We start from the raw sequence: 23349 nt of genomic DNA on the forward strand, positions 1-23349 counted from the left end.
AGAAGATGAAAAGGAGTGTCATGTCAGGCTCAGAGCTGGTAGCCGGAGGGTGATGTCTTTCTCCAGGAATAATCACAGCCCTTCATGTCCTATTGCCACACCAGCTTACAAAGCCCAGGCATGGGCCATTGCCCCACAAACCTCCCCACGAACTGGTAAACTGGGCAGAGACCGGCTTCTTCCCCTCCTTCAGATGTGAGAGCTGAGGGTCAGGCAAACAAGGATGCCTCCCCTTCAGCATACAGAGGGGTCCCTGGGAGACTAACTGCTTGAGTCACCTTTAGGCTGGAAAGCAAGGAAGCACCTACGGCATAGCAAAATCTCGGCCTCCAGCTTGGCTTTATAATTTGTATATTAGTGCTTTGCTTTGCTTTGCTTTAAAAAACCCCCAGGCCTTACCTCCTGCAAGTTCTCTCAGCCACTAAGCATTAGAGCTGGGACAGAGACCTGCCTCTCCTGGAAGTCTGTCCTGCACCACTTTTCCCAAGCAGCCGGGTCTCCCCACCCTGACCTCCATGCCCTGGCTGGCCCCTCGCTTTCAGAGAACAGACCCTGGAAACCCAGATGGCACCAGTGATATCGAGGGGCCGTGATGAGCGCACTGGAGACGCAGGGGCGGCCCCTGATTTCCCTCCGCTGCTTGTCTGCCGTGGAGGCAGGTCCTCTGGGATGATTAGCTGGGGGGGTGCTCCAGCCCCTCGCGAGCCATGCACCCCTCTTTGTGCAGGAGCCCTGGCCGGCCACCTGTTGTTAATCTAGCCCTGGTAATCCATTCTGTACTGTGTCAGCAGTTCAAAAGGGCACTGTTAGTATTTTTTGCCGACTTCAATTAACGTGAGATTTCAGAGGCCCCTCTGATCACATTTCATCTGTCACAAGTTAGGAACAAAACAGACAGGTTCCAGTTGAGGGGAGGAAGGAGAAGGAGTTTATTGCAAACAACAGCCAAGCGGACAGTGTGGGCCGTGCCCAGCCAAGGGCGCTCTGTGAACGCGCAGCGGCACCCACGCTCCACGTGGCCCCTCGCCTGGACCCCGGCGCCCCCTACTCGTCAACACTCCAACAGTCCTCCCCTCCCCCCAAAGATGTAAGTGCAATAACTTACTTTAAAAGGCAAGAACTTTTTTTTTTAATATTTTGCTATAATGTAGTTACATGGTGGTATAGGCAGTAAAACTTTATGGAACCGACCTCCTTTTTTTTATACATTTTTTTTCTGAATTTTTAATGTCTTTTTCATATATATTTTTAATATTCCACCCCAGGCCATTAAGCTAAAGGAAAAGTTGCATTTATACAGGGTTACAATATCTTACAAGGAGAACAGTCATTATTGATTGAGGTTCATGTTCCTTCCAGCACTCAGCTCTCTTTTCAACCCACTGCACACCAAACAGACTATTAGACATTGAAAACTGTCCTTCAGAATCAGTAGTATAAAGGCCTAGCTCTATCTGTGTAAGTGAAGGGGAAGAAGGGACAGGGCAGGGTAGGTTACTCTCTGGTTGACCGGAACACCTTTCCTCCCCCTAGCATCTTTACAGACGTCACATGGGTTCCCCGGGAATTTGAGGAGCTGAGTTTTCCTTATCTTCCCAGTTTTCTCTTTTGTGGTCATGGATCATTATCCTGGGGGCCTGTTTGCCCAGCCATCCTCACTCCCCGCCAGGCCTGTTGTTGGCTTTGGCACTCGCCAGGCCGTCAAGCGGATTGGAAGCCCCAGAATTGTCCAGCCCAGGGGGAGAAAAGCCGCAAAAGCAGGATTCGTGGTCTTTTGCATGGAGGAGCTCCTCTCGTCGACCCAGCTGGAAGAGGGCAGAGGGGACACTGGCGCTGGGCCCGATGTGGCCACGGCCTCGTGTACTGGGGACCCACCTCACGCTTGTTACCGCCAGTCCCCGGCAGTGTCTTTGAACCAACCTGGCCGCCGTGCTTCCCCACCCTGGGGGCGTGGCGGTGAAAGACAAGAATCAAGTATAGTGGAAAGAATTCAAGGAAAGTTCCAAAGCCCGTGTCCTCCAAGTGCCGTCGAAGACTCAGGGACAAGCCTCTCCATGAGTCCCTGGAGCCCTCTCTCCCCACGCTGCCCTGGGAGCAGCGACGGCATCTGAGGATGGTAGCAGCACCTTAGTGTCAAGCCTTGGCCGCCGAGTCTGGTTCCCAGCAGGATTCAGGGGGCTGGCAGCATGAGGAGGCTGCCCAGGGGGCCTGCCAGCCACCCATTATTTCCGGTTTTGTGTGGCCATCTCTGTTGAGATTTTAGGCAAAAGGCAAAGGAAACCCCACCTCTTTTAGCTTATTTATTGGCTTAACAGTGACCCCCGGAGCCATCCACTCTCCCCTGCACCTGGCTTCACCAGACCGTGCTCCTGAGGATGCCGCCAGCCGAGTCACACCCAAGCTTGCTTCAGCCATCACAGGAGAGGCTGCAGGGTACCTCCCACCCCAGCAGCTGAGAACGCAGAAGGCCTGGGCCCAGCCCCCAACCCTGGGGAGCTCCACACAGCATCGATCATCAGAACCCCTCTCTTAGCTCTGCCTCAAGTGAAACGTGGCTCAGAATGATCACCTTCCCCACTGGGGACTGGGGTCATCTCTGTTGTGAAGGGATTGGGCAGGCTAGGTTTCTGATCTCTTCCTGCTTGGTGAGTCTGTGATTGTTAGAGTGTCAGGCAAGCCCTAGGGGCTAGAACAGGGAAAGGGCAGGCCTAGGGGTGGGCAGCTGCCCGTGGGGAGATGCAGAGGTGTTTCATGCTGACGTTTTAGTCCTAAATACTTAGCTGCATTGGTGGGACAGGCGGTCAGTGCCAAAGAGCCTTCTTCTATTGGAAGATTTTTCTTCTCAAGCCTAGGGATGGAATTTGCCTGACTGAGGTCTGGCCCAGGTGGAAAGCAGACACACAGCGGAACTGATCACCAGAGGTCCCTTCCAGAAGGTTCCACTTAAGATCCGTGTCTCTCCCTTCCCTCCCCCTCAGTGTCTATCCTGGTTCTCTCTCTCTGTCTGATTCTCACCCAGGTGAGAACATATCTCCCAGGTCAGAACATATGTCCCAGGTCTTTCCAGCCATGATGGCATTTAAGGAGGAACAGGGGGGATTGTCTCCAACCTGAAGCCATTTCTTCCTTCCTTTTCCTAGATTTTGGGAGTCTTGAGTTGTTTCAGCCAAGCTTAGAACTAAAAAAGTCTTCCTAAGAGTTATTCCCAGATCCTCAAACATAGAAAACACTTAAAGCTAAGCCTCCAAGAACATTTAATTCAATGTCCAAGATGCTTTTCACTTCGAGAAGATCAACTTTAGAGCTACGATTCCCAAAGAAGTCTGACTCTTACTAGGGGGAGGGTCGAGGCCAGCTCCTTCCATAGTCCTGTTTCCAGAGCACAAGAGGACTTGAGACACAGCTGGAGACGGCCACATCCCCAAAAACCTAAGCAGCTCAAAGGGGGAGGGTCTCACCCCTCCCTACCCACCCAAGAGGCTGTGCTGAGTCCGGGCCCCTGGGCCTGGTAGACCTAGCTCTCCTCACTGACAGGACTGGGGTAGAAGGGAGAAAAAGCAGGCCCTTCCCCTCGGGGATACCTGCAAGGGGACCTCCCAGCGCTCAAAAGGCCTCCCTGGAGGATGGGTACCCCATGCCCCAAGCTTAGCTGACCTGGAGCTGAAACTCAAGCTGCAGGCTGCATGTCAGGCGGAAATGGAGCCCCCCCTCTGAGAAGGAGGCCTCTTCCTGCAGGCAGGGAGACTGGCTTCCAGAAAGCACTGTGTCCAGAACAGAGCAAGTGACCCCAAGGAGCTCAGCCCCACATGAGCCCTCCGGAAGCCAGAACAAGGGGCTGGGGTCGCCCGTGCCCCAGGGCAGAATTGCCAGGGCAGGCACTCTCTACCCTATGCCCAGAGGACTGCGAGGAAGGCTCTGGGCGGGGGTGGCACTGGAGGCCACTAATCGGGAAGGCCGTCTGAGGCCGGGCAAGTGTGCCCTCATCTGCCAGACCCCACAGCCTGCTCTGGACCCTCTGGTGCCATGCCCCCAGGCCCTAGAGGCTGTGTCAAGATGCGAGTCCTTCCGCACCAGGACACTGGCCCAGCAGCCCCAGCGAGTGACCAGGATCTTCAGATTCCCCCTGGAGGGGCCAGACTGGATGAGGAACAAAGCTACCCAGACCTGCCCCCTGCCACCATCATCCTGCCTGAGGCGGGGCGTCAAGGCAGCCGATGTGTGTGCATGAGCCCCTGCCTTCCCAGGACGCCTCCCTGCAGCCCTCCCAGCTCCTAGAAGCTTGCTTCCAGCACCGTGGGGGCCGCGGGCAGCGGGCCTCCTTCCCTGCACTGTTCACCCAGATCCGGAGCCTTGGGGTCCGAAGGGGCCAGCATGGCTGGGTGACGGTGGGCTCCTTTGGCTTCAGCTCCTCTCTCTCTCTGCCCAGTCCCTCCGGGTGCATCCAGCACGGGGGACAGACAGCAGGATGGGGGCTCCTCGCACCCAGGGTAAAAGCGAGGCGGGTGCCTTGGGTCTAGGAGGTTGGAGTCCGCAGGCTTTGAGGGAGAGCACAGGAGATGGGATGGCAGAGGCTGACTGGGCAGGGCATCTGTTCTCCAGACACGGTCACCGGGCTGGTGATCGGGGACCACACAGCAGAGGGAAGGACGGACGTTGACGGTACTATAGCCACAGCTGGTCCAGGTGGGAATCTAGCCTCGACTCAATGGTCAAACCGGGCAGGGCGGAGGAGCAGGAGTGGGGAGAAAGGGTCTTCAGCTTATAATGGATGCAAAGCTGCAGAACTCGTGCCACCTGGCTGCCTCCACTGCCTCTGGCCAGGAGAGGGGCCCGGCCTTGGTGCCCGCTGCCCCCTTCCCTCCCCGCGTTCCCCAGGGGCCTCAGACTTGGGGCGGCTGAAAGTGCTGAGGGTCAGGCCCCTGGGCCCAGGCCAGGTGCCTAAGAGGGGAGTCGAGTGGGGCGCTGGGGGCCTGGGGAGCATGGGTGTGGCCAGTGCCCCAGGGCAGGGGAGGGCGCAGGGATGGGGCGGGGTGGCCCTGTCATGTGGCCCAGGAGATGGCCGCGCTGTGCTCCTTGGCCTTCATGCGGAGGGCCGCAATGCTTGAAGTCTTGCGGTCCGGCTCCCCGTTGAGCTCATAGCCATTGAGGCCTGGGCTGAGGCCCGCGGCTCCAAACAGGCTGCCCATGTGCGTCTGGCCCACGTGGCTGCCAGCCCCAGAGACGCTCAGGAAGTCGGTGACGCCGCTGGCCCCAGAGCCGGGGGGGTGGGCGTGAGGGGACATGCAGGCGGGCACCGGGTCACAGGGCACCACACAGGCCGGCACGGGCGAGGCGGCCCCATTGTTGCCGATCCAGGACGGGTTCTGAATCTGGGGAGAGGGGAGGGAGATGCATCACAGGCTGGCGGGACATGGGGGTGCTTTCCTGTCCCTCACGGGGGAACCCTCTTCACTTACGAACACATCCTGATGATAAAACCATTCCTTAGTGTTTACCTGGGAGGCTCTCCAAACCTGCCTGGCCATCCAGCCCCCTAGGACCCTTGGGGTTTTATGCTCTGGTTCCTCCGTTCCCAGGTCCAAGAGAGCAGCAGACAGAAACTCCATTTTAAGGCCTGAACTCTGAATTCCATCAAGAGTCCAGTGAAAGGGTTGTCCTGGGGCAGCCCCTGATTTTGTTTACTTATTTGACCACACCACTTGCAGGATCTTAGTTCCCTGACCAGGGATCGAACCTGTGCCCCCTGGAGTCAGAGTCCTAGTCATTGGACCACCAGGGAATTCCCAGCAGCCCCGGATTTTAGACGCAGAGGCATACTCTGTCTCTCCATCCATGGACCGATTTAGGGTCAGCACCTGGGCCTTACTCCGCTCCGGCTCCTCCCAAGGCCTGGTGCACCCTTGTGACTTGATCAATGGGAGGGGACACGAGCTCAGAGAGCTCTGGCATTGGCAATGTGGGCTCCGAAGCTGTCCACTCTGAGAGTGGACGGTCCGGGGGCCTCAATTCTCTCAGAAGCCAAGGTCAGTAGTGGAGGTCCTAGGGGCCGATGCCCTTGAGGCTTCAGAAGTAACTCAGGGTCCGAAAGGGCTGCCTCGGGAGGTGGTAAGTGGACGGATAGAGCCAGGCGGGATGCCCACAGGCTCCAGGCTGGGGCAGAGACAGGCGGAAAAGGTGGAAGGTGCTTGGGCAGCGGGTGAGGGGTTGAACTGGACACTTTGTCTTCTATCTGCGCAGCTAAAATCCTTTCCCCCTCCCCAGCTTCCAGCTCTAGACCCCACTTTCCCCCAGCATTTATGGGGAGGCAGAGCTGGGGACTCAGCCAGAAATGCATCTCTCCTGTGTGATCGGGGGCAGGGGCGGGGGTTGGTGGACAGGATGGGCTGTGAGGAGATGGTGCACCTCTCAGCCACGTGAAAGGGCTTCTCAGTGGTCCTGGAGCAGCTTCTGCCAGCCTGCCCCCTGCCCGCACCCCCCAGTGTTTGGAGTACATTCAGAGAAGTTTGTAATAACAGGAGTGACTAGGGGGTTATGCCCCCAGATGCCATGGGGACTGCAGCGACAAGAACTGCTTGCAGGTTCGGGTGATGGGGACCCCCTCTCTCGAGAGGCCTGGGGGATGTCGTGTGTGGTGCTGCGTGAGAAGAATGAGCATGAGCCCCTCTGGCGTGTGAGCTCGGGCAGCAGAGGTCAAGGCCAGGGAGTCCGGGCTGCAGGTCCATCCTCCCAGGGACAGAGGGAGGCTGGCTGGGAGGACAGAGAGAGGAGAGGAAGATACGGGTGGGGTGGGAGCTGATGCAGGTGGTGTGTGTGCAGGAGACCCCCCCCCCACATTCCCCAGCCTCACCCCTGGGCCTGCCCCTGCCCCTGCCCCTGCCATGTGAATCCCCGGAGTGGCAGCGGCAGCACGGGTCCCGTTGGGTACCCAGGGACCATGGGCTATCTCGGCTCCAGGAGAGTGAGGAAAGGGAGGCCTAGGAAAGCCTGTGGCCTGGCTTGCTGCTGGGCGGGCCCAGGCTTGGAGCAGAAGGCGGAGGCCACAGCACAAGGAGGCCTGAGAGGGAGGAAGCAGCCGCCTCTGCAGGGCAGGTTGAGGGGCGTCAGGACGGCACTCAGCCCCAGACGCACCTCTCCAAGGGTCCCACTACCTGACTTCACCCACATCGCTTCCCATCCCTTGACATTCCACTGAGGACCCAAGTGCCACCAGGAAGAGGGACTGACAGACAGCCGTGGAAGAAGATGCTCTGGAAGGGATGGGAAGAGATGGGCCAGACGCCTGGGAGAGCCGCGGCCATACAAGGCAACCTTCCTAAAACCATGTAATTCACAAAGCACTTTTGCACTATCTAACGTAGACCTTCCAACAACCTTGTGAAAGAGTTTAGGCAGGTGCTTTTTTTTTTTTTTTTTGGCCACATGGTGTGGGATGTGGGATCTTAGTTCCCCAACTAGGGGTTGAACCTGAGGTCCCCCGGCCGTGGAAGCACGGAGTCTTAACCACTGGCCAGGGAGGTCCTGAGGCAGGTGCTTTGAAAATACCCAATTCCTAGGTGAAGAAACTTGAGGCTCAGACGTGTGACTTGCCTGAAAGGAGAAAGCTCTGGAGCTGGGATGACAGCCTAAATCCTGGGTCTCAGAATCCCACGTTCATTCCAGCCTTGCCTCACTCACATCCTCCAACATCAGGACCCCCTTCTCCTAGGAAACACTCTGGGCGGCTCCCGGTGGCCTGGAGGGCCCCTGGCCTTCAGCATTCCTCAGTTCCGATGCCCGTCACCAAAGGGCCGAAGGAAAAGTCATTCTCAAGCTCCTCCCCTAGTCTCCCCTTCCCTAAAGTCCAGCCAAGGCTGGGTCAACGCTTATGGGGGGCAGAGAGAATTCTGGGCCTCCCACATCCTGGAGACACAGTGCGCTCCTGGAACCTGAAGCGGGGACTCGGAGCCCCGAGCTCTCTCTCCGGGGAAGGTGCTCCTCCTCAGGGCCCCAGAGCAAGCAGCTGCGGGCAGGGACTCACCTGGGCGTAGTTCTCCGCTCGGGTGAGGAGGGGCAGCTCATAGGCCGTGGAGAAGTGGCTCCGAACCTGCTGCATTTGCCCGAAGCGTTCCCTCTTCCTCCACTTGGCCCTCCGGTTCTGGAACCAGACCTGCAGGACAGAGCAGTTGTCGCCGGGGTCAGGCCCGGAGCCGCGGCCCCCGTGTTCGGGGCAGCACCAGCCTTGCCCTCAAGCCCCTCCGGCTGTAGTTATAAGGTCACAGATAACACATCTGCCTTGGTCTCTGTGCTCAAGAGCTGACCATCTGGAAGGATCGACGCTGAGAGCCAGGAAGGCAGTTTACACCCCAGTCGTAGGCGTGACGTCAGGCCAAAAGGTTCATTTTCTGAGCTTCAGAACCCAGAGCAGGCAAGTGTCACACACACAGAACACGTCACCAGTCACCTCAGCAGTCAACTAACCAGCCCTGACATGGGGCGGCCCAGTCCTCCGGGGCCACAGGCTACTGGGCAGAATCTGATGACAGCCTTGAAGGCTTCACCAGAGAATCATTCTGGGTGGCGAAGTGGTAAAGAACCCACCCGCCAATGCAGGAGATATAAGACGCCAGTTCAATCCCTGGCCCAGGAAGAGCTCCTGGAGGAGGGCATGGCAACCCACTCCAATATTCTTGCCTGGAGAATCCCATGGACAGAAGAGCCTGGCAGGCTAAGTCCACAGGGTCACAGAGAGTCGGACAAGACTGAGAGACTAAGGAAGCACAGAGGATCACACACGTGTGGTTTTTCCATTGTTTTCCACTTCCTGAATCCCCCCATGCAGCCTTTTGTGCAGAGTCTGGACCCCCTGGGTTACAGCTTCTCTGGGAGACAGGGCTTTAGATGGGCTGTCGGAGGACAGTCAGGGACAGCTTTGTGGAGGGAAGGTGGGGGCTGGAAGGACAGAAGTCCAGGCTGAGTTTAGAAATGGCCCAGCCATGCCACCAGCTGGGAGAGAGATGGGAGGGGAAGGATCGCGGAGTCAGATGGTAGTGGTCCTCGAATGCCAGGTGGGAGGGTCACCTTGGTGTCAAGAGAGGAAGCTGCTGCAATCTCGGGCCCCAAGAGCAGCCTGATGCCGGGGAGGAGAGGAGGCCCAGCTGTCACTCAGCACGGGGGTGGCGAATGGGCTTGACCAGGGGACCTCTGGGGGAGTGCGGTCTCTGAGTCAGGTGTATGAGCCGGGGTCTTGTTTATCATACTTAGGAAAAAAATTGAGAACCTTCAAACAAAAGCTATTGGGCTTAGTGGAAGCTTCCTTTGCAGGAGTGCTTCTTGCAGGCTGAGAACTTTTCCAAGGCTCTTGGGCAAGAGCTGGCCTTGGGGTCTGCCACCCCTGCAGGTGACTTGGGGTCTGGGCAGAGGGTGACGGGGACCAGGGAGGATGGGAGAGAGGGCGTGAGCAGGCTTGGCTTCAGGCTGGCTCACAGGCAAGCTCCAGAGCTCCTCAGAGGGAGACTCCTGGCAGCTCGTTGCACTCTGACTCTGGTGCAGGACACACCCCTGGCACCAGGGCACACCCCTGGCACCCCAGGGCACGGAGCTTCCTGGGAGGAGGGAGGCGGAGCCGGGCTGGAGGGCTTGGCCCGCCCCCCACGGGGCAGCACAGAGGCTTCTAGGCCCACCGGCACCCGCTGGACTGCCACGCGTTTACACGGGCCTCAGCTTGTGCATCTGGAAACTGGGCCAGCATCTGTGCTGCCGGCTTCCCGGGGGCTGTGCCTCCAAGGGCCGTAGGCGAGCTGGAGGGCAAGTGCTGTCATGGAGTTTTCAGAGGACTTCATCCTGGTTTATTTATAGCTCCCTTCCCGCTGTCTTTTTCCAGAAGTAAGTAAAAAAATGAGGAGTAGGTGTGGCTCTTGTTAGTGTGGGAAGGAAGGGTGAGACCGCACCTTCCCAGCCAGTATACAAGCATCACACACACACACAACACACACACACACCACACATACACACAACACACACACACATCACACATACACACAACACACATACACACACCCAAAGGAGGGTGAGACTGCACCTTCCCAGCCAGTATACAAGTACAAGCATCACACACACACAGACATACAGCACACACACAACACACACACAACACACATACACATAACACACACATCATACACACACACCATACATACACATAACACACACCACACATACACATAACACACACAGCACACATACACAACACAACACACACACAACACAGCACACACACAATATACACACACAATACACACACATACATACCACACACACACACACACCCAAAGGAAGGTGAGACTGCACCTTCCCAGCCAGTATACAAGCATCACACACACACACAGACATACAGCACACACACACAACACACACACACATACACACATCATACATACACACAACACATACCACACATACACATAACACACACCACACATACACATAACACACGAACAGCACACATACACAACACATACAACACACACACAGCACACACACAGCACACAAACACACACCCAAACAGCCCCAAGGGAGGGTGAGACTGCACCTTCCCAGCCAGTATACAAGCACAAGCGTCACACACACACACACACACACACACACACACAGAGCACACATACAGCACACATACACAACACAACACACACAACATACACACATGTGCAACACATACACACATCACATACACGCATAACACATGCACACACACACACACCCAAGGGAGGGTGAGACTGCACCTTCCCAGCCAGTGTACAAGCACAAGCGTCACACACACACACACAGAGCACACATACACAACACAACACACACACCATACACACATGTGCAACACATACACACATCACATACACACACACACACACCCAAGGGAGGGTGAGACTGCACCTTCCCAGCCGGTATACAAGCACAAGCAGCACACACACAGACACACACACACACCCAAGCGGCCAGTATCTTTCAGCATCACTGTTTCCCATCTTGACTCTAGTGCAGGAGATTCAGCTCTCCTGTGTCCCCCCCGGAGCTGATCCCCTCCCAGGCTGGGGCCTCAGCCGCTGTCCCAGAGCCTCCCGGGGGGGGCCCCCCTTTCCTCCCAGGGCTCCTGGAGTCCAGGCCCAGGCCGCCCACCGGGAGCCAAGGGCGGATCGGGTCTCCTCTCCGGGCTGCTGAAATGGGATCCCCCTTTATCAGTGGCCTGGAATGGGGGACTGGGGGCAGGATGAGAGAATGAATCAGAGGCGCTTGTTTTCATTTCATGTTTAATTTCCTGCAGGCTTAGCTCAGTCTTTCCGCTCCTTCCTCAGCCTCCCAGGGTTTTCTGGGCAGGGGGGGAGGCCAGGGGGAGGGGAGAAGCCCACTGGAAGCATCTAGATATACGACTGCTTTCTTCGGGGCTGAGGAGAAGCCTAGAAAAAAGTGAGGTTGCCACCGTGGTGGGGGCCTCCCCCTTGAGTCTCTGTGGACTCAGGCCCTACGGTGGGGGCCCCGGGGTCCAGAGGGGCAGGTGGACGTGACACACGCAAGTTCGGGCTGGCAAAGGGGGCCTGGGGGTGAGGGGAGGAGCAGAGTGGGGGGAGATGGAATGCCGGCTGGCGGGGGCGGGGGGTGGCGGCGGGCAGAGGCGGGGGAGAGGGGCGACCTGGGTTATCTGGGAAGACAGATGAGCCGGGGGAGAGGCAGCTGAGAGCGCTCGGCCTTTGGGAAGGGAGTGAAGAGGGTCAGGCAGAGGGGTTTCTTTGCAGGTTAAGACGGAGATCGTGGGAGGTGGCACGGCTGTGGGGAGCAGGCCGAGGGGAACAGAACTTCCCACCTCCAGCCCCTTCCTCCCTGGGGCCTCACCCTGCAGACGAGGCTGGAGCTTTTCTGCCCAGATAAGGCTTAAGCTCCGTTAGCCTCCTGGTCTTCACTCTCATCATGCATAAACTTGGGTGGTGGCAGGGGTATCCTCCCAGGCCCCATCAGTGCTCACATTCATGGGCCCCCGAGGCTCAGAGCATCCTCCCGTTTCTAACCCTTGGAGCCCGGGGCGCTGACAGCTGCATCCCTAGATGCCCTGGGCCTCAGGCTCTGCAGCCCCTAGGCTTGTCTCCACTGGGCAACCCTGGGCAGGAGAAGGGACCCAGAGGCCCCAGCCTTCCCTTCAGTGCGTCACAGCAGCCCAGGACCACCCCGCTCCTGGCCTACTCTGGCCTGGACGCGCTCTGCACGGGCCTCTCCCCAAGGAACCAACCGTCTTGGCGGAGGCCCCCGCTAACCGCAGCCCATCTGGGGCCAGGGCGGGGTGGCCCAAGGCGGGGAGGCCTCTGTCTTATTGTCTTCAGACACCAGCTGCATAGATTGGAATCCCAGACAGCACAGAGAGGCCCCTGCAGCCCCCTGGAGCAGCTCCAAACTCCGGGTTTCTTCCCAGGAAAGGTCCATCTCGGGGATGGGGGGGTGGCCATCCCTGTCCCCACTGTCACTCTGCACCAGGCACCTGGCTTCCCATCAGCTGAGTACGGGCCCCCAACAAACCCATCAGAGGCAAGCAGGGGGTTCTATCCCCAATCCCCCCCATCCCCAAGGCACTGCCAGGCGCAACCCAGAGGTCTGACGAACTTGCCAATCCCACCCACTCTGCCTTTATACAAAGTAAAGTCTCAGAACAATTAGGCACGTGTTCCTGGTGAAGCAAACTACAGGAAAAGAAGCAGGGTCCCTCATTCTGTTCTCAGCACAGCCACCCCATCACCTTTCCTGAGTCACCTGGTCACAGGTGGTGGTTTCCTGCCTCTGGGTCTCTTCCTCCTTGTTAGCAAATGAGAGAATGAGGTGGTCCTCTCCAGCACTAGCCTTCTAGAATTCTGTGGCCTTCCCTTGAGATGATAAGACCGGCAGCACATCACAGTTACCCTTTTTGCTTTGGCGGCTGGGAAGCTCAGCATCGAAATTTGCACTCAGTGGAATCTATGATCCTTAGCTTAGCCTAGGTCTTTGACATAATTACCTTCCCATTTCATGACATTGTTATTGTTCGAGGATGAAAATAAATATTTTAAGTGTAAGCTGCCCCAGCTCCTTTTTGGAAGTAGGCATAAATGTGTGTGTGTGTGTAGAGAGAACACTCCATCTAAGCTGTACTGTGGTGCCTGAAAAATGCGAAACATGTCAAATGACCCAGTGTCATTTCGTGTGTTGTACCAGAAGGATCATCCTAACAATGCTAAGCAAATTCTACTCCTGGGCACTCCTGTCCATTTGTTAGGGACACACACGTGCACACACATGTACACGTGTATACCACACACAGAAAACGGACAGTTGGCTTCACATCAACACAGCACCTACAGGAACGTCCCATAGCCAGCTGCTCTCTCTCCACTGACTCCTTATGCTCCTCTCAAATCCACTGGATGAGCTGAGGCCAGAGGCTGGGGTTCCTGTCCAGAGTCTGGGGCACCAGAAGTCACATGACTCAGGTGAGACAGTGGGTGTGAGAAGGTTTCTGGAACCACAGTGAGGCCTCAGCTGCCTGTCTTCCTTCCCCAAACACTCACTGTGAGCTGGAGAAGAATAAGGTGGGAAGCTTGCTTTGGGGAATTTGTGAATAGATGAGCTGACCGTTCAGAGTCCCCTGCTGTTTCTGGATGGCTGTGTATTCACTGGCAACTACTAGTCTCCTACACTTCAGCCATTTCAGATGATCTTGTTTCTGGACCATGTTATTAATACAAACATTAAACAGAGACTGATGAGCCTTTTATTGACACCGTAGGGGTTCCCTGGCGGCTCAGATGATAACAACTTGGCCTGCAATGTGGAAGACTTGGGTTCGATCCCTGGGTCAGGAAGATCCCCTGGAGAAGGAAACTGGCTACCCACTCCAGTATTCTTGCCTGGAAGAATCCACAGACAGAGAAGCCTGGCAGGCTACAGTTCATGGGATCTCAAAGAGTCGGACACAACTGAGAGATTTTTTTCACTTTACGAACACTCTACTTTCCTGGTGACAGGTGGTAAAGAATCCTTCTGCAATGTAGGAAACCTGGGTTTGATCCCTGGGTTGAAAAAATCCACTGGAGAAGGGAATGGCTACCCACTCTAGTATTCTTGCCTGGAGAATTCCATGGACAGAGGAGCCTGGCAGGCTACAGTCCATGGGGTCACAAGAGTCAGGCATAACTGAGCGACTTTCACTCCACTTCAGGAATACTCTGCAGACGATTCTTTAGTGAAAAAAGGCAAGAAGGGGTGCCCTTGGGGTCTGCTGAGTAACAGGATTCTCAGTTCTGGCACCAAAAGGACCCCAGCTGAGCTGTGCTGCTTTTTAAAAAGACTTCTCTTTGCGCTTAAGCTGTTGATTTCTATAGCCCACCAGAGAAGGAAAAACAGTTATCTGCAAACACTTGATTTGGTATTTCAACATGGTTTGGGTTGGGAAGGCAGGCTGAACATGGCATTCATTTAGTGTTACACTGAAGCTTGAGCTTTATCTTGTCATCTATGTTTAGGGTACTTAGAGGACTTTGCATCCTCTCTGTTTTTTTCTTTGTTACAATTTCATGCAGGGAGGGGAGACATACCTCTCTGGACAAAGGAGGTCAGTTGGTCCACGTATATTTATTTTTTGCCTTTTCTGATCTTAGTTCAGCCTTCTCTAATTGGCGGGAATTATAGTGATGAACAATCAGACGGTGCCTACCCTCATCATATTCTAGTGAGAGGAGACAAACAGATGACATAATTTAAGCCAATCATAAATTCTAAGATAAAATAGGACAATGTGGTAGAAGGTGACCTGGTTTGTTTGTGTTGTGTTAGGTTGAGTTATGTCGGGTTGGGTTGGGTTGAGCTGTATGGGGTTCCACTGTGGTGCGCTGAATTGTGTTGGGTTGTGCTGAGTTCTGTTGAGTTGAGCTGTGTTGGTTTAGGTCGTGATTGGTTGTGTTGAGCTGCACTGGGTTGGGTTCTGCTGGGTTCAGTTGAGCTGTGCTGGGTTTTGTTGTGTTGGGTTATGTGGGTTGTGTTGGGCTGAGCTGTTAGTCTGGGTTATGTTGGTTGTGTTGGACTGTGTTCAGTTCTGTTGAGTCGAGCTGTGCTGATTTGGGTTATGTTGTGTTGGGCTGTGTTGAGCTGTGTCAAGGCTATGGTTTTTCCAGTAGTCATGTATGGATGTGTGAGTTGGACTGTGAAGAAGGCTGAGTGCCGAAGAATTGATGCTTTTCAACTGTGGTGCTGGAGAAGACTCTTGAGAGTCCCTTGGACTGCAAGGAGATCCAACCAATCCATTCTGAAGGAGATTAGCCCTGGGATTTCTTTGGAAGGAATGATGCTAAAGCTGAAACTCCAGTACTTTGGCCACCTCATGCGAAGAGTTGACTCACTGGAAAAGACTCTGATGCTGGGAGGGGTTGGGGGCAGGAGGAGAAGGGGATGACAGAGGATGAGATGGCTGGATGGCATCACTGACTCGACGGACGTGAGTCTGAGTGAACTCCAAGAGTTAGTGATGGACAGAGAGGCCTGGCATGCTGCAATTCATGGGGTCGCAAAGAGTCGGACACGACTGAGCGACTGAACTGAACTGAGCTGTGTTGGGTCGTATTGAACTCTGTTGAGTTATGTGTTGATTTTGGTTATGATGGGTTGTATGTGCTGTGTTGGGCTGTGTTGGTTTAGACTATAGTGTGTTGTGTTGGGCACTGCTGGCCTGTGTTGAGCTGTGCTGGGTTCTGTTACGCTGAGCTGTGTTGACTTGAGTTGTATTGTGTTGACTTGTGTTGTGTTGAGCTGAGCTGTGTTAATTTAGGCTATGTTTTTTTTGTGCTGGGCTGTGCTGGGCTGTGTTGGGTTGAGCTGTTAGTTTGGGTTATGTTGGTTGTGTTGGGCTGTGTTGAGCTGTGTTGGGTTCTGTTGAGCTGAGCTGTACTGATTTGGGTTATGTTGTGTTGTGTTGTGTTCAGCTGTGTTGGGCTGTGTTGGGTTGTATTGAACCCTGTTGATTTATGTGTTGATTTTGGTTATGATGGGTTGTATGTGTTGTGTTGGGCTGAGCTGTGTTGGTTTAGATTATGTTGTGTTGTGTTGGGCTCTGCTGGCCTGTGTTGAGCTGTGCTGGGTTCTGTTAAGCTGAGCTGGGTTGACTTGAGTTGTGTTGTGTTGAGCTGAGCTATGCTGTGCTGATTTGGGTTATATTGTGTTGGGCTGTGTTGAGCTGTGTTGGGTCGTATTGAACTCTGTTGAGTTATGTGTTGATTTTGGTTATGATGGGTTGTATGTGTTGTGTTGGGCTGAGCTGTGTTGGTTTAGACTATGTTTTGTTGTGTTGGGCTCTGTTGGCCTGTGTTGAGCTGTGCTGGGTTCTGTTAAGCTGAGCTGGGTTGACTTGAGTTGTGCTGGGCTGTGCTGAGCTGTGTTGGGTGTGCTGGGCTCTGATGAGCTAAGCTGTGTTGGTTTAGGCTCTGCTTGTTTGTGCTGGGCTGTGCTGGGCTGTGCTGGGTGTGCTGGGCTCTGTTGAGTTGAGCTGTGCTGACTTGGGTTATATTGTGTTGGGCTGTGTTGAGCTGTGTTAGATTGTACTGAAATCTGTTGAGTTATGTGTTGATTTTGGTTATGATGGGTTGTATGTGTTGTGTTGGGCTCTGCTGGCCTGTGTTGAGCTGTGCTGGGCTCTGTTAAGCTGAGCTGTGTTGACTTGAGTTGTGTTGTGTTGTGCTGGGCTGTGCTGGGTGTGCTGGGCTCTGCTGAGCTGAGCTGTGTTGGTTTAGGCTCTGCTTGTTTGTGCTGGGCTGTGCTGGGCTGTGCTGAGCTGTGCTGGGTGTGCTGGGCTCTGTTGAGCTGAGCTGTGTTGGCTTGAGTTGTGTTGGGCTGCACTGAGCTGTGTTGGGTGTGCTGGGCTGTGCTGAGCTGTGCTGAGCTGAGCTGTGTTGGTTTAGGCTCTGCTTGTTTGTGCTGGGTTGTGCTGGGCTGTGTTGGGCTGAGCTGTGTTGGTTTAGACTATGTTGTTTTGTATTGGGCTCTGCTGGCCTGTGTTGGGTGTGCTGGGCTCTGCTGAGCTGAGCTGTGTTGGTTTAGGCTCTGCTTGTTTGTGCTGGGCTGTGCTGGGCTGTGCTGGGCTGTGCTGGGTGTGCTGGGCTCTGTTGAGCTGAGCTGTGTTGGTTTAGGCTCTGCTTGTTTGTGCTGGGCTGTGCTGGGCTCTGCTGAGCTGAGCTGTGTTGGTTCAGGCTCTGCTTGTTTGTGCTGGGCTGTGCTGGGCTGTGCTGGGTGTGCTGGGCTCTGCTGAGCTGAGCTGTGTTGGTTCAGGCTCTGCTTGTTTGTGCTGGGCTGTGCTGGGCTGTGCTGGGCTGTGTTGGTGTAGGTTATGGTGTGTTGTGTTGTGTTGAGCTAGGGTGGGCTCTGCTGGCTTGTGCTGGGATTAGTGTTTTGGTGGTTGGCTGATGGTAGGGGGCAGTAGTCATGGTGATTGGGAAGACTTCTCAGAGGAGGCATTCTGAGCTGGGACCTGAAAGATGGAGGAGGAGGCAGCCAGCCTGGGCAGAGAGAAGAGTTGGATTGTCTTGGTTTCTGCCCAGGGGGCGCCATGGATGCCTTGTAAGTTCATCCTGCTTCCTTTCTAAGAGGTAGGCCTCCCAGAGCAGAGACCGGTCATCGTCATCACCTCCTTCGCCAGAGAGCCTGGACTCACATGCCACACAGAACTCAGCAGCATAGCTGACGGGCTCCCTGCCCTCCCCTGGGAGCCCCACGCCAGCTCCAACCAGAGCACGAAGCAGGATGGGAACGTGGACAAAAGCAGACCTGCTCTGGTACGGCAGGGGCGCGGGGGTGAGCTCCTACCCATTCTGGTTACGGCAGGGGCGTGGGGGGCGAGCTCCTACCTGCTCTGGTTACGGCAGGGGCGCGGGGGGCGAGCTCCTTGAGCCGAGGTGAAGAAAGCCCTGGTGCGCCTGGGGACGGGCAAGCGGCCCTGGCTTGGGCCACTGGCGGAAGGGCCGGCCCTGCTCTCCCCGCCTTCCCCGGCGCCCTCACTGACCTGCACGCGGGCCTCGGTGAGGTCGGTCCTCATGGCCAGCTGCTCCCGTGCGTACACGTCGGGGTAGTGGGTCTTCTGGAAGACCTTCTCCAGCTCCTCCAGCTGGTAGCTGGTGAAGGTGGTTCTGTTCCGCCGCTTCTTGCCCTTGTTGCTCTCCGAGTCAGCCTTCTCCAGTGGGCTGGGGAGGTCGGCGCTGGCCCGGTCCTGGGGCCCCTTCACCCCAGCTTCCTTCACACTGAGGTAGCTGCTGTCCATCCCCACCGTGTCAGAGTCGGGTGGCAACTCTGGCTCACCCAGGGAGCTCTCTTTGGCTGAAGGGGGAGGAAACAAAGTCAAAAAAGCAATGGCTGAACCCAGCCCGAGAGGGAGGAGGGACGGGGGAGCCATTCCCTGCTTTTCCCTTCTCGGGGAAGCACTGGATGCAAGGTCCAGAGGCCTGGGTTCTAATGTCACTAACGTGCTGTGTGACCTTGGGTAAGTCCTCTCTGAGCCTCTGAGCCATTAGGTCAGCATGGGCCCCTTTGAGCACCCATGTCCTATGACTCTGGGCCAGCCAATCTGACCTCTATAACACTTACCCTCCACCCCCGCTGACCCTGGGCTCCTCCCTAGAAGGACTCTCTTTGCCAGAAATTCTCCTTTGGGTGTTGAGGATGTTGACTCAGTCCTTCGGACTCAAGAGCTCAGCCAGCAGCCATGTCTGGCCCAACTGGCCTTAGGGTGAGGACGAGAGGCTTCTCCTTGCCTGGCCTGGTTCTGTTTGGGGTTCAGCATCCTGGCCCCTCCAGGTGGGGGCTGTGTTTACTAAGGAAATAGGGGGTCCTCCCTGTGACATGCCCAGGATGCTGAGCTGGGGGCCCCAGCAGATTTACACAAAGCTCATGGTCCCGGGGCCCACAGCAACCGCGGTCTAGCAGAATGGGACTCTGCCAGCTGATTCCTGGACACTCAGAGCTGGCAAGGACCAGTTAGCCAGTGCAGATCAAGGTGAGAAGACAGAGGGCAGGGCAGGGAGGGCGAGCTCATCCTTGTTCAGATAGCCCCGTCAGCGCCCTGGGCAGACATACTTGCCCCAGGGTGGAGGTTAGGGGACAGGTCCTGCAACTGGCCCCAGGGTGTGAGTTCCCCCCGTGTCTGACTCCTGAGCTGTGTGCTTGGACCATTCACTGAACTGCTCTGTGCCTCAGTCTCCCCCTCTGTGAAACGAGGGCACAGATACTTGGATCTCCCTCATAGGGACTGCCCTAGTGGCTCAGATGGTAAAGCGTCTGCCTACAATGTGGGAGACCCGGGTTCAACCCCTGGGTCAGGAAGATCTCCTGGAGAAGGAAATGGCAACCCACTGTAGTAGTCTTGCCTGGAGAATCCCCATGGACGGAGGAGCCTGGTGGGCTACAGTCCATGGGGTCACAAAGAGTCAGACACGACTGAGCGACTTCACTTTCTTTCCTTCTTTTCTTTCAAAGGGTAGCTGTGGGATTAAAACATCTTACAGGTAAAGTTACTCCCTGTTCTGGTCTAGACTTGTGAGCAGCAGGAGAGTCTAGCCCTGGAGGAGTCCTCCCAGTGGGCAGGCCTTCCCTGGAGCCCTGGAGCCCAGGAGCGGGAGTGGATGGGGTGTGAGTCCCTCTCTGAGCCAAATTCCATTGGGGACTGTGACTTTTATAGAGTGAGATAACATACAGGGTAATAAGACATGTGTGGGGAGCATCCGACAAAGCCTTTCACATGTGAAAGCTCTGATCACAACGAGCATCTGTGGTCGGTGTGGGCTCCCACCACTCTGACCTTCAGTCTCCTCCTCTGGGAGTAGATCTGAGCCCCAGGTGTCAGGGGTCAGGATGCTGCCTCTCGCCCTGGTCCCTTGATTCTGATCAGATCCTGGGGCCGAAGCTTCGGATCCACCCTCCTCCCTGGCGCTCTGCGTTCACTGGGGGCTCTCTTATTGCTGGGAGCTGAGAGGGACAGGTTGCCTCGGTCATTCTCCCCAAGGCGGTAAGGAAAGGGAGAGGAGGTGAATGCTGAGAGCGGGCCTGGAAGCAGCTTCCGGAGGCTGTTCCTGAGGGCCACTGGCAGCATGGGTGCCAGCAGGCTGGGGGGCCGGCCCTTGGGCACCACAGATGACACCCATGTGAGTCCAGGCACATGCAGACCGCCACGGCTTTGGTGACAGCGTCATGCAAACTGCAGCTGGCAGCTGGGCTGAGAGCTTTCAGCAAAGATATTTATCTTCCTGGCAGACAAATACATTTTATGTTTTGGGTTTCTTTTTTTTTTTTTAAAGAGAAGAAATCCCACCCAGTCTCTCCAAAAATAAACATCTCTGTTATGCAACTTCCTGGAGGCCAGACTCGGGGGGCAGGCAGTGGCTGCAGCCCCTGCCCCTTCTGCCCAAGCCCTGCTGCCCAGACCCCATCCCATGACCCCGTGAACCCTTCCCATATCCTCTGGCATCCAGCCTGGGCTCAGGACCACTCCACACAGCAAAAGGGGCTGGGCTGAGGCAGGGGAAACTCCATGTTATAAACATCGAGGGACGGTAGGGACTAAACTCCTTGTGCTAATTCAGGGGAAACAGAGGCCAGAGAGAGTAAGAAATGTGCCCTAATTAGGGACAGGGTGCAGCCTCTCAGCTCTGGGTCAGTCCTTCACTCCTACCCAGTGGTCTTGGGGCCTTTCCCGGGGAGACAGGGAAGACCAGAAGGAATCTCCAGGGCCTCACATAATCAAGAGGTGTGGTCTGTGCATCAAGGAGGCAGAGAACCAGTCCCCGAGGATGAGAGTGAGGATGCGGCCCCTGGGAGAAGCCCACCCCCGCTGAGCTGGTTCTAGGCTCACTGCGGGTGGAGCTGGCTGAACACCCACTCGTCCAAGTAGAGAAGTTTCCCCACCTCCATCCACCCACTGAAAGGGTAGGAGTGGGGAGATAGCATGGTGTGGGGAGCAGCGTGGGAGACCCCAGGCCCAAGGTGCAGAGATCTTCCTTGTCCCGGTTCTCCTGAAGTCTGCCTGTGACTTCAGACAACGCCTTCTAAGTACCAGAGCCTCCCGTGCCAATGGGAGCAGGCAAGCCCTGTACACAGTGGGGACAGCAGGCAGGAATGGAGTCTCGGCCTCGTGGGGCAGCCCTCCTGCCTTAGTCTCCAGTGGGACCTTCCCCTTGGGACCTGGAGTGGGGAGAGGTTGGGGGCATATCTATCCAGGCAAACGTCAGCTAACTAGAAAGGCTTCAAGATTTCAAGACGGAAGGGATTCTGGCAAACCGAGGCCTCTCTGGCCCTTGAAGAAGGATGAAACCTTCCAAATCTCAAGTCTTGATTATCAATCATGCTTTAGGTGGCTCAGGCGGTAAAGCATCTGTCTGTAATGCAGGAGACCCGGGTTCGATTCCTGGGTTGGGAAGATCCTCTGGAGAAGGAAATGGTAGCCCACTCTAGTACTCTTGCTTGGAAAGTTCCATGGATGGAGGAGCCTAGTAGTCTATAGGCCATGGGGTCACAAAGAGTCGGACATGACTGAGTGACTTCACCTACTTCACTTTAGGTTCTGAGGCTGGGCCCCTAATTGAGACAGCAAAGGAAAATTCCCCAAGGTTCTGACCCAACCCATCAGAATGACAAGCCAAGGTACTCATTCCCAAAGAGCCAGGCTTGGGGGCATCAGTTCCCACCTCCTGCCACCCTATAAGCATCTGCACCCAGTACTGTCATCGCCCCCAGGACCACTGGAACATCTGTCCACAGGTCCAGCCTGTGACTTTCTCCTGCAGTCTGGCTCATTGGCGCGGGTTCTAAACCTCCATGGGCCTTCCCCAAGGCAGCCCTGCAGACACCTGGAGATGGCTACCATGCCTCTGAGTGTTCCATCCTCCTGAATAAATATAGCTCTCGCTACTGTTCTGTAGGAGGCGTCAGGTTTAACAGGCCCGTGTGAGACAGGAGAACGCCAGGGATGGGATGGGTGGTGGTGCTGGGCCTGGGCAAAGCCAGCAGATCGCTCTCCAACTAGAGGATCCAGAGAGGCTCGGTAGAGACTTGTCACCGTGGCCCAAGACCTGGGCCTGGTCAGGACCCAGCTTGCTCCGTAAGGCCCTCCTCAAGACGGCTGCTGAAAACAGAGGGCCCAAGCCTCAGGCTGAATCACTCCTGAACAAAGGAAACCACTGACCTCCTTGCTCTCCCTCACTCCTCCTCTGTCCACCTGCCTAGAACGTCCCTTTTTTCCAGCTGACCTCCAAGGTCCAGTCAAGCGCCAGCTCCTCCAGGAAGCCTTGCCAGACTGCAGCAATCATACAGACCCCCTCCTTCTAGTTGCTGCCTATGTTTTAATCAAACCCTGAAGGTCCAGCTTCTCGTTAGAGAACCAGTTCCCTGAGGGCTGGAACCTTGGGCCATTTGTCCCTACTCAGCCCAGGATAGGGCCAGCAGGAGGTTACCAAGGAATCAATGGACAATACAAACGTTATCGAGCTCTCCCCCGATCCAGCTACCTCTGTGCACTCACTGCCAGTACCTATAGGGTACGTGCAGAGATGTCTGTTGAACAAACGCATCCTCGGAGACAATGGAGAAAGGTGGTGAGGATGCATGAAAGGGGCATGCAGGGAGTAGAGTCTCCATCAGAACTGACAGCTGAAACAGGAGGGGGAGGTGAGATAACTGAGGGACAAGAGGGGAAGATGGCAGACCGCAAGGAGGGCAGGAGGAAGGACAGGCAGACACAGACGACGTCTCCACACAGTGAGCAAGAGGACACGCTGGGGGAGGCCACAGGAGCGCCGAATGGGGGCTCTGGAATTGACATTTCCAGAAACCCGGTGCAGGATCCGCCAGGAACCGGCTCTGCATTTATTGTACTGCCACACCAGGAGACAGGAAAGGCCCCTGGAAACCCCCAGCTAACCCCTTTGCCGGGCGCGCCTTCTTGAGGCCACATGGCATCCGCTGCTGGTATGCAGCTGAACAATGACAGACCTCGCTAGGACCACCTGCCTGCCCAGCTGGCTTCCCCCCATCCTCCTCAGAGGAGCTCCTCCTCACGGTCTCTGGCCCCGCCCAGGGCGGGGAGGGACCCCTGGGCGGGCTTTGTCCCAGGCTTTGGGGGCCCAAGACAATGTCCTCACAAGCTGCAGCTTCCCCTGGAATGTCTTGATCTGGAAATACATCCCAGACTACCCAGAGGAATCATGTATTGTGCACAGAGCATCGAGAATCTGGAGTGCCTGCCCCCCGGGACGGATGCACACCCTTCAGACTCCCATGACCACTTCCGATGAGTGGGCGGCATTTGGTTCAAGGCTTATTCTTCATCCGGAGTCA

General features: G+C 55.9%; 1 protein-coding gene across 1 annotated transcript in view; it reads right to left on the reverse strand.

The window, feature by feature from the left end:
* Positions 1 to 1105: 1105 nt before the first annotated feature.
* Positions 1106 to 23349, reverse strand: part of ALX4 (ALX homeobox 4) — a 51987-nt gene continuing 29743 nt past the window's right edge. The window contains exons 2-4 of the mRNA XM_027979052.3: positions 18032 to 18342; positions 8018 to 8146; positions 1106 to 5369 (exon numbers count right to left, since the gene is read on the reverse strand). Coding sequence (XP_027834853.1) covers positions 5040 to 5369; positions 8018 to 8146; positions 18032 to 18342 — 770 coding nt within the window. The 3' untranslated portion in view covers positions 1106 to 5039. The remainder of the gene's footprint in view (positions 5370 to 8017; positions 8147 to 18031; positions 18343 to 23349) is intronic.

The sequence above is a fragment of the Ovis aries genome, chromosome 15 (assembly GCF_016772045.2).
Source record: "Ovis aries strain OAR_USU_Benz2616 breed Rambouillet chromosome 15, ARS-UI_Ramb_v3.0, whole genome shotgun sequence".
In the NCBI taxonomy this organism is placed as follows: domain Eukaryota; kingdom Metazoa; phylum Chordata; class Mammalia; order Artiodactyla; family Bovidae; genus Ovis; species Ovis aries.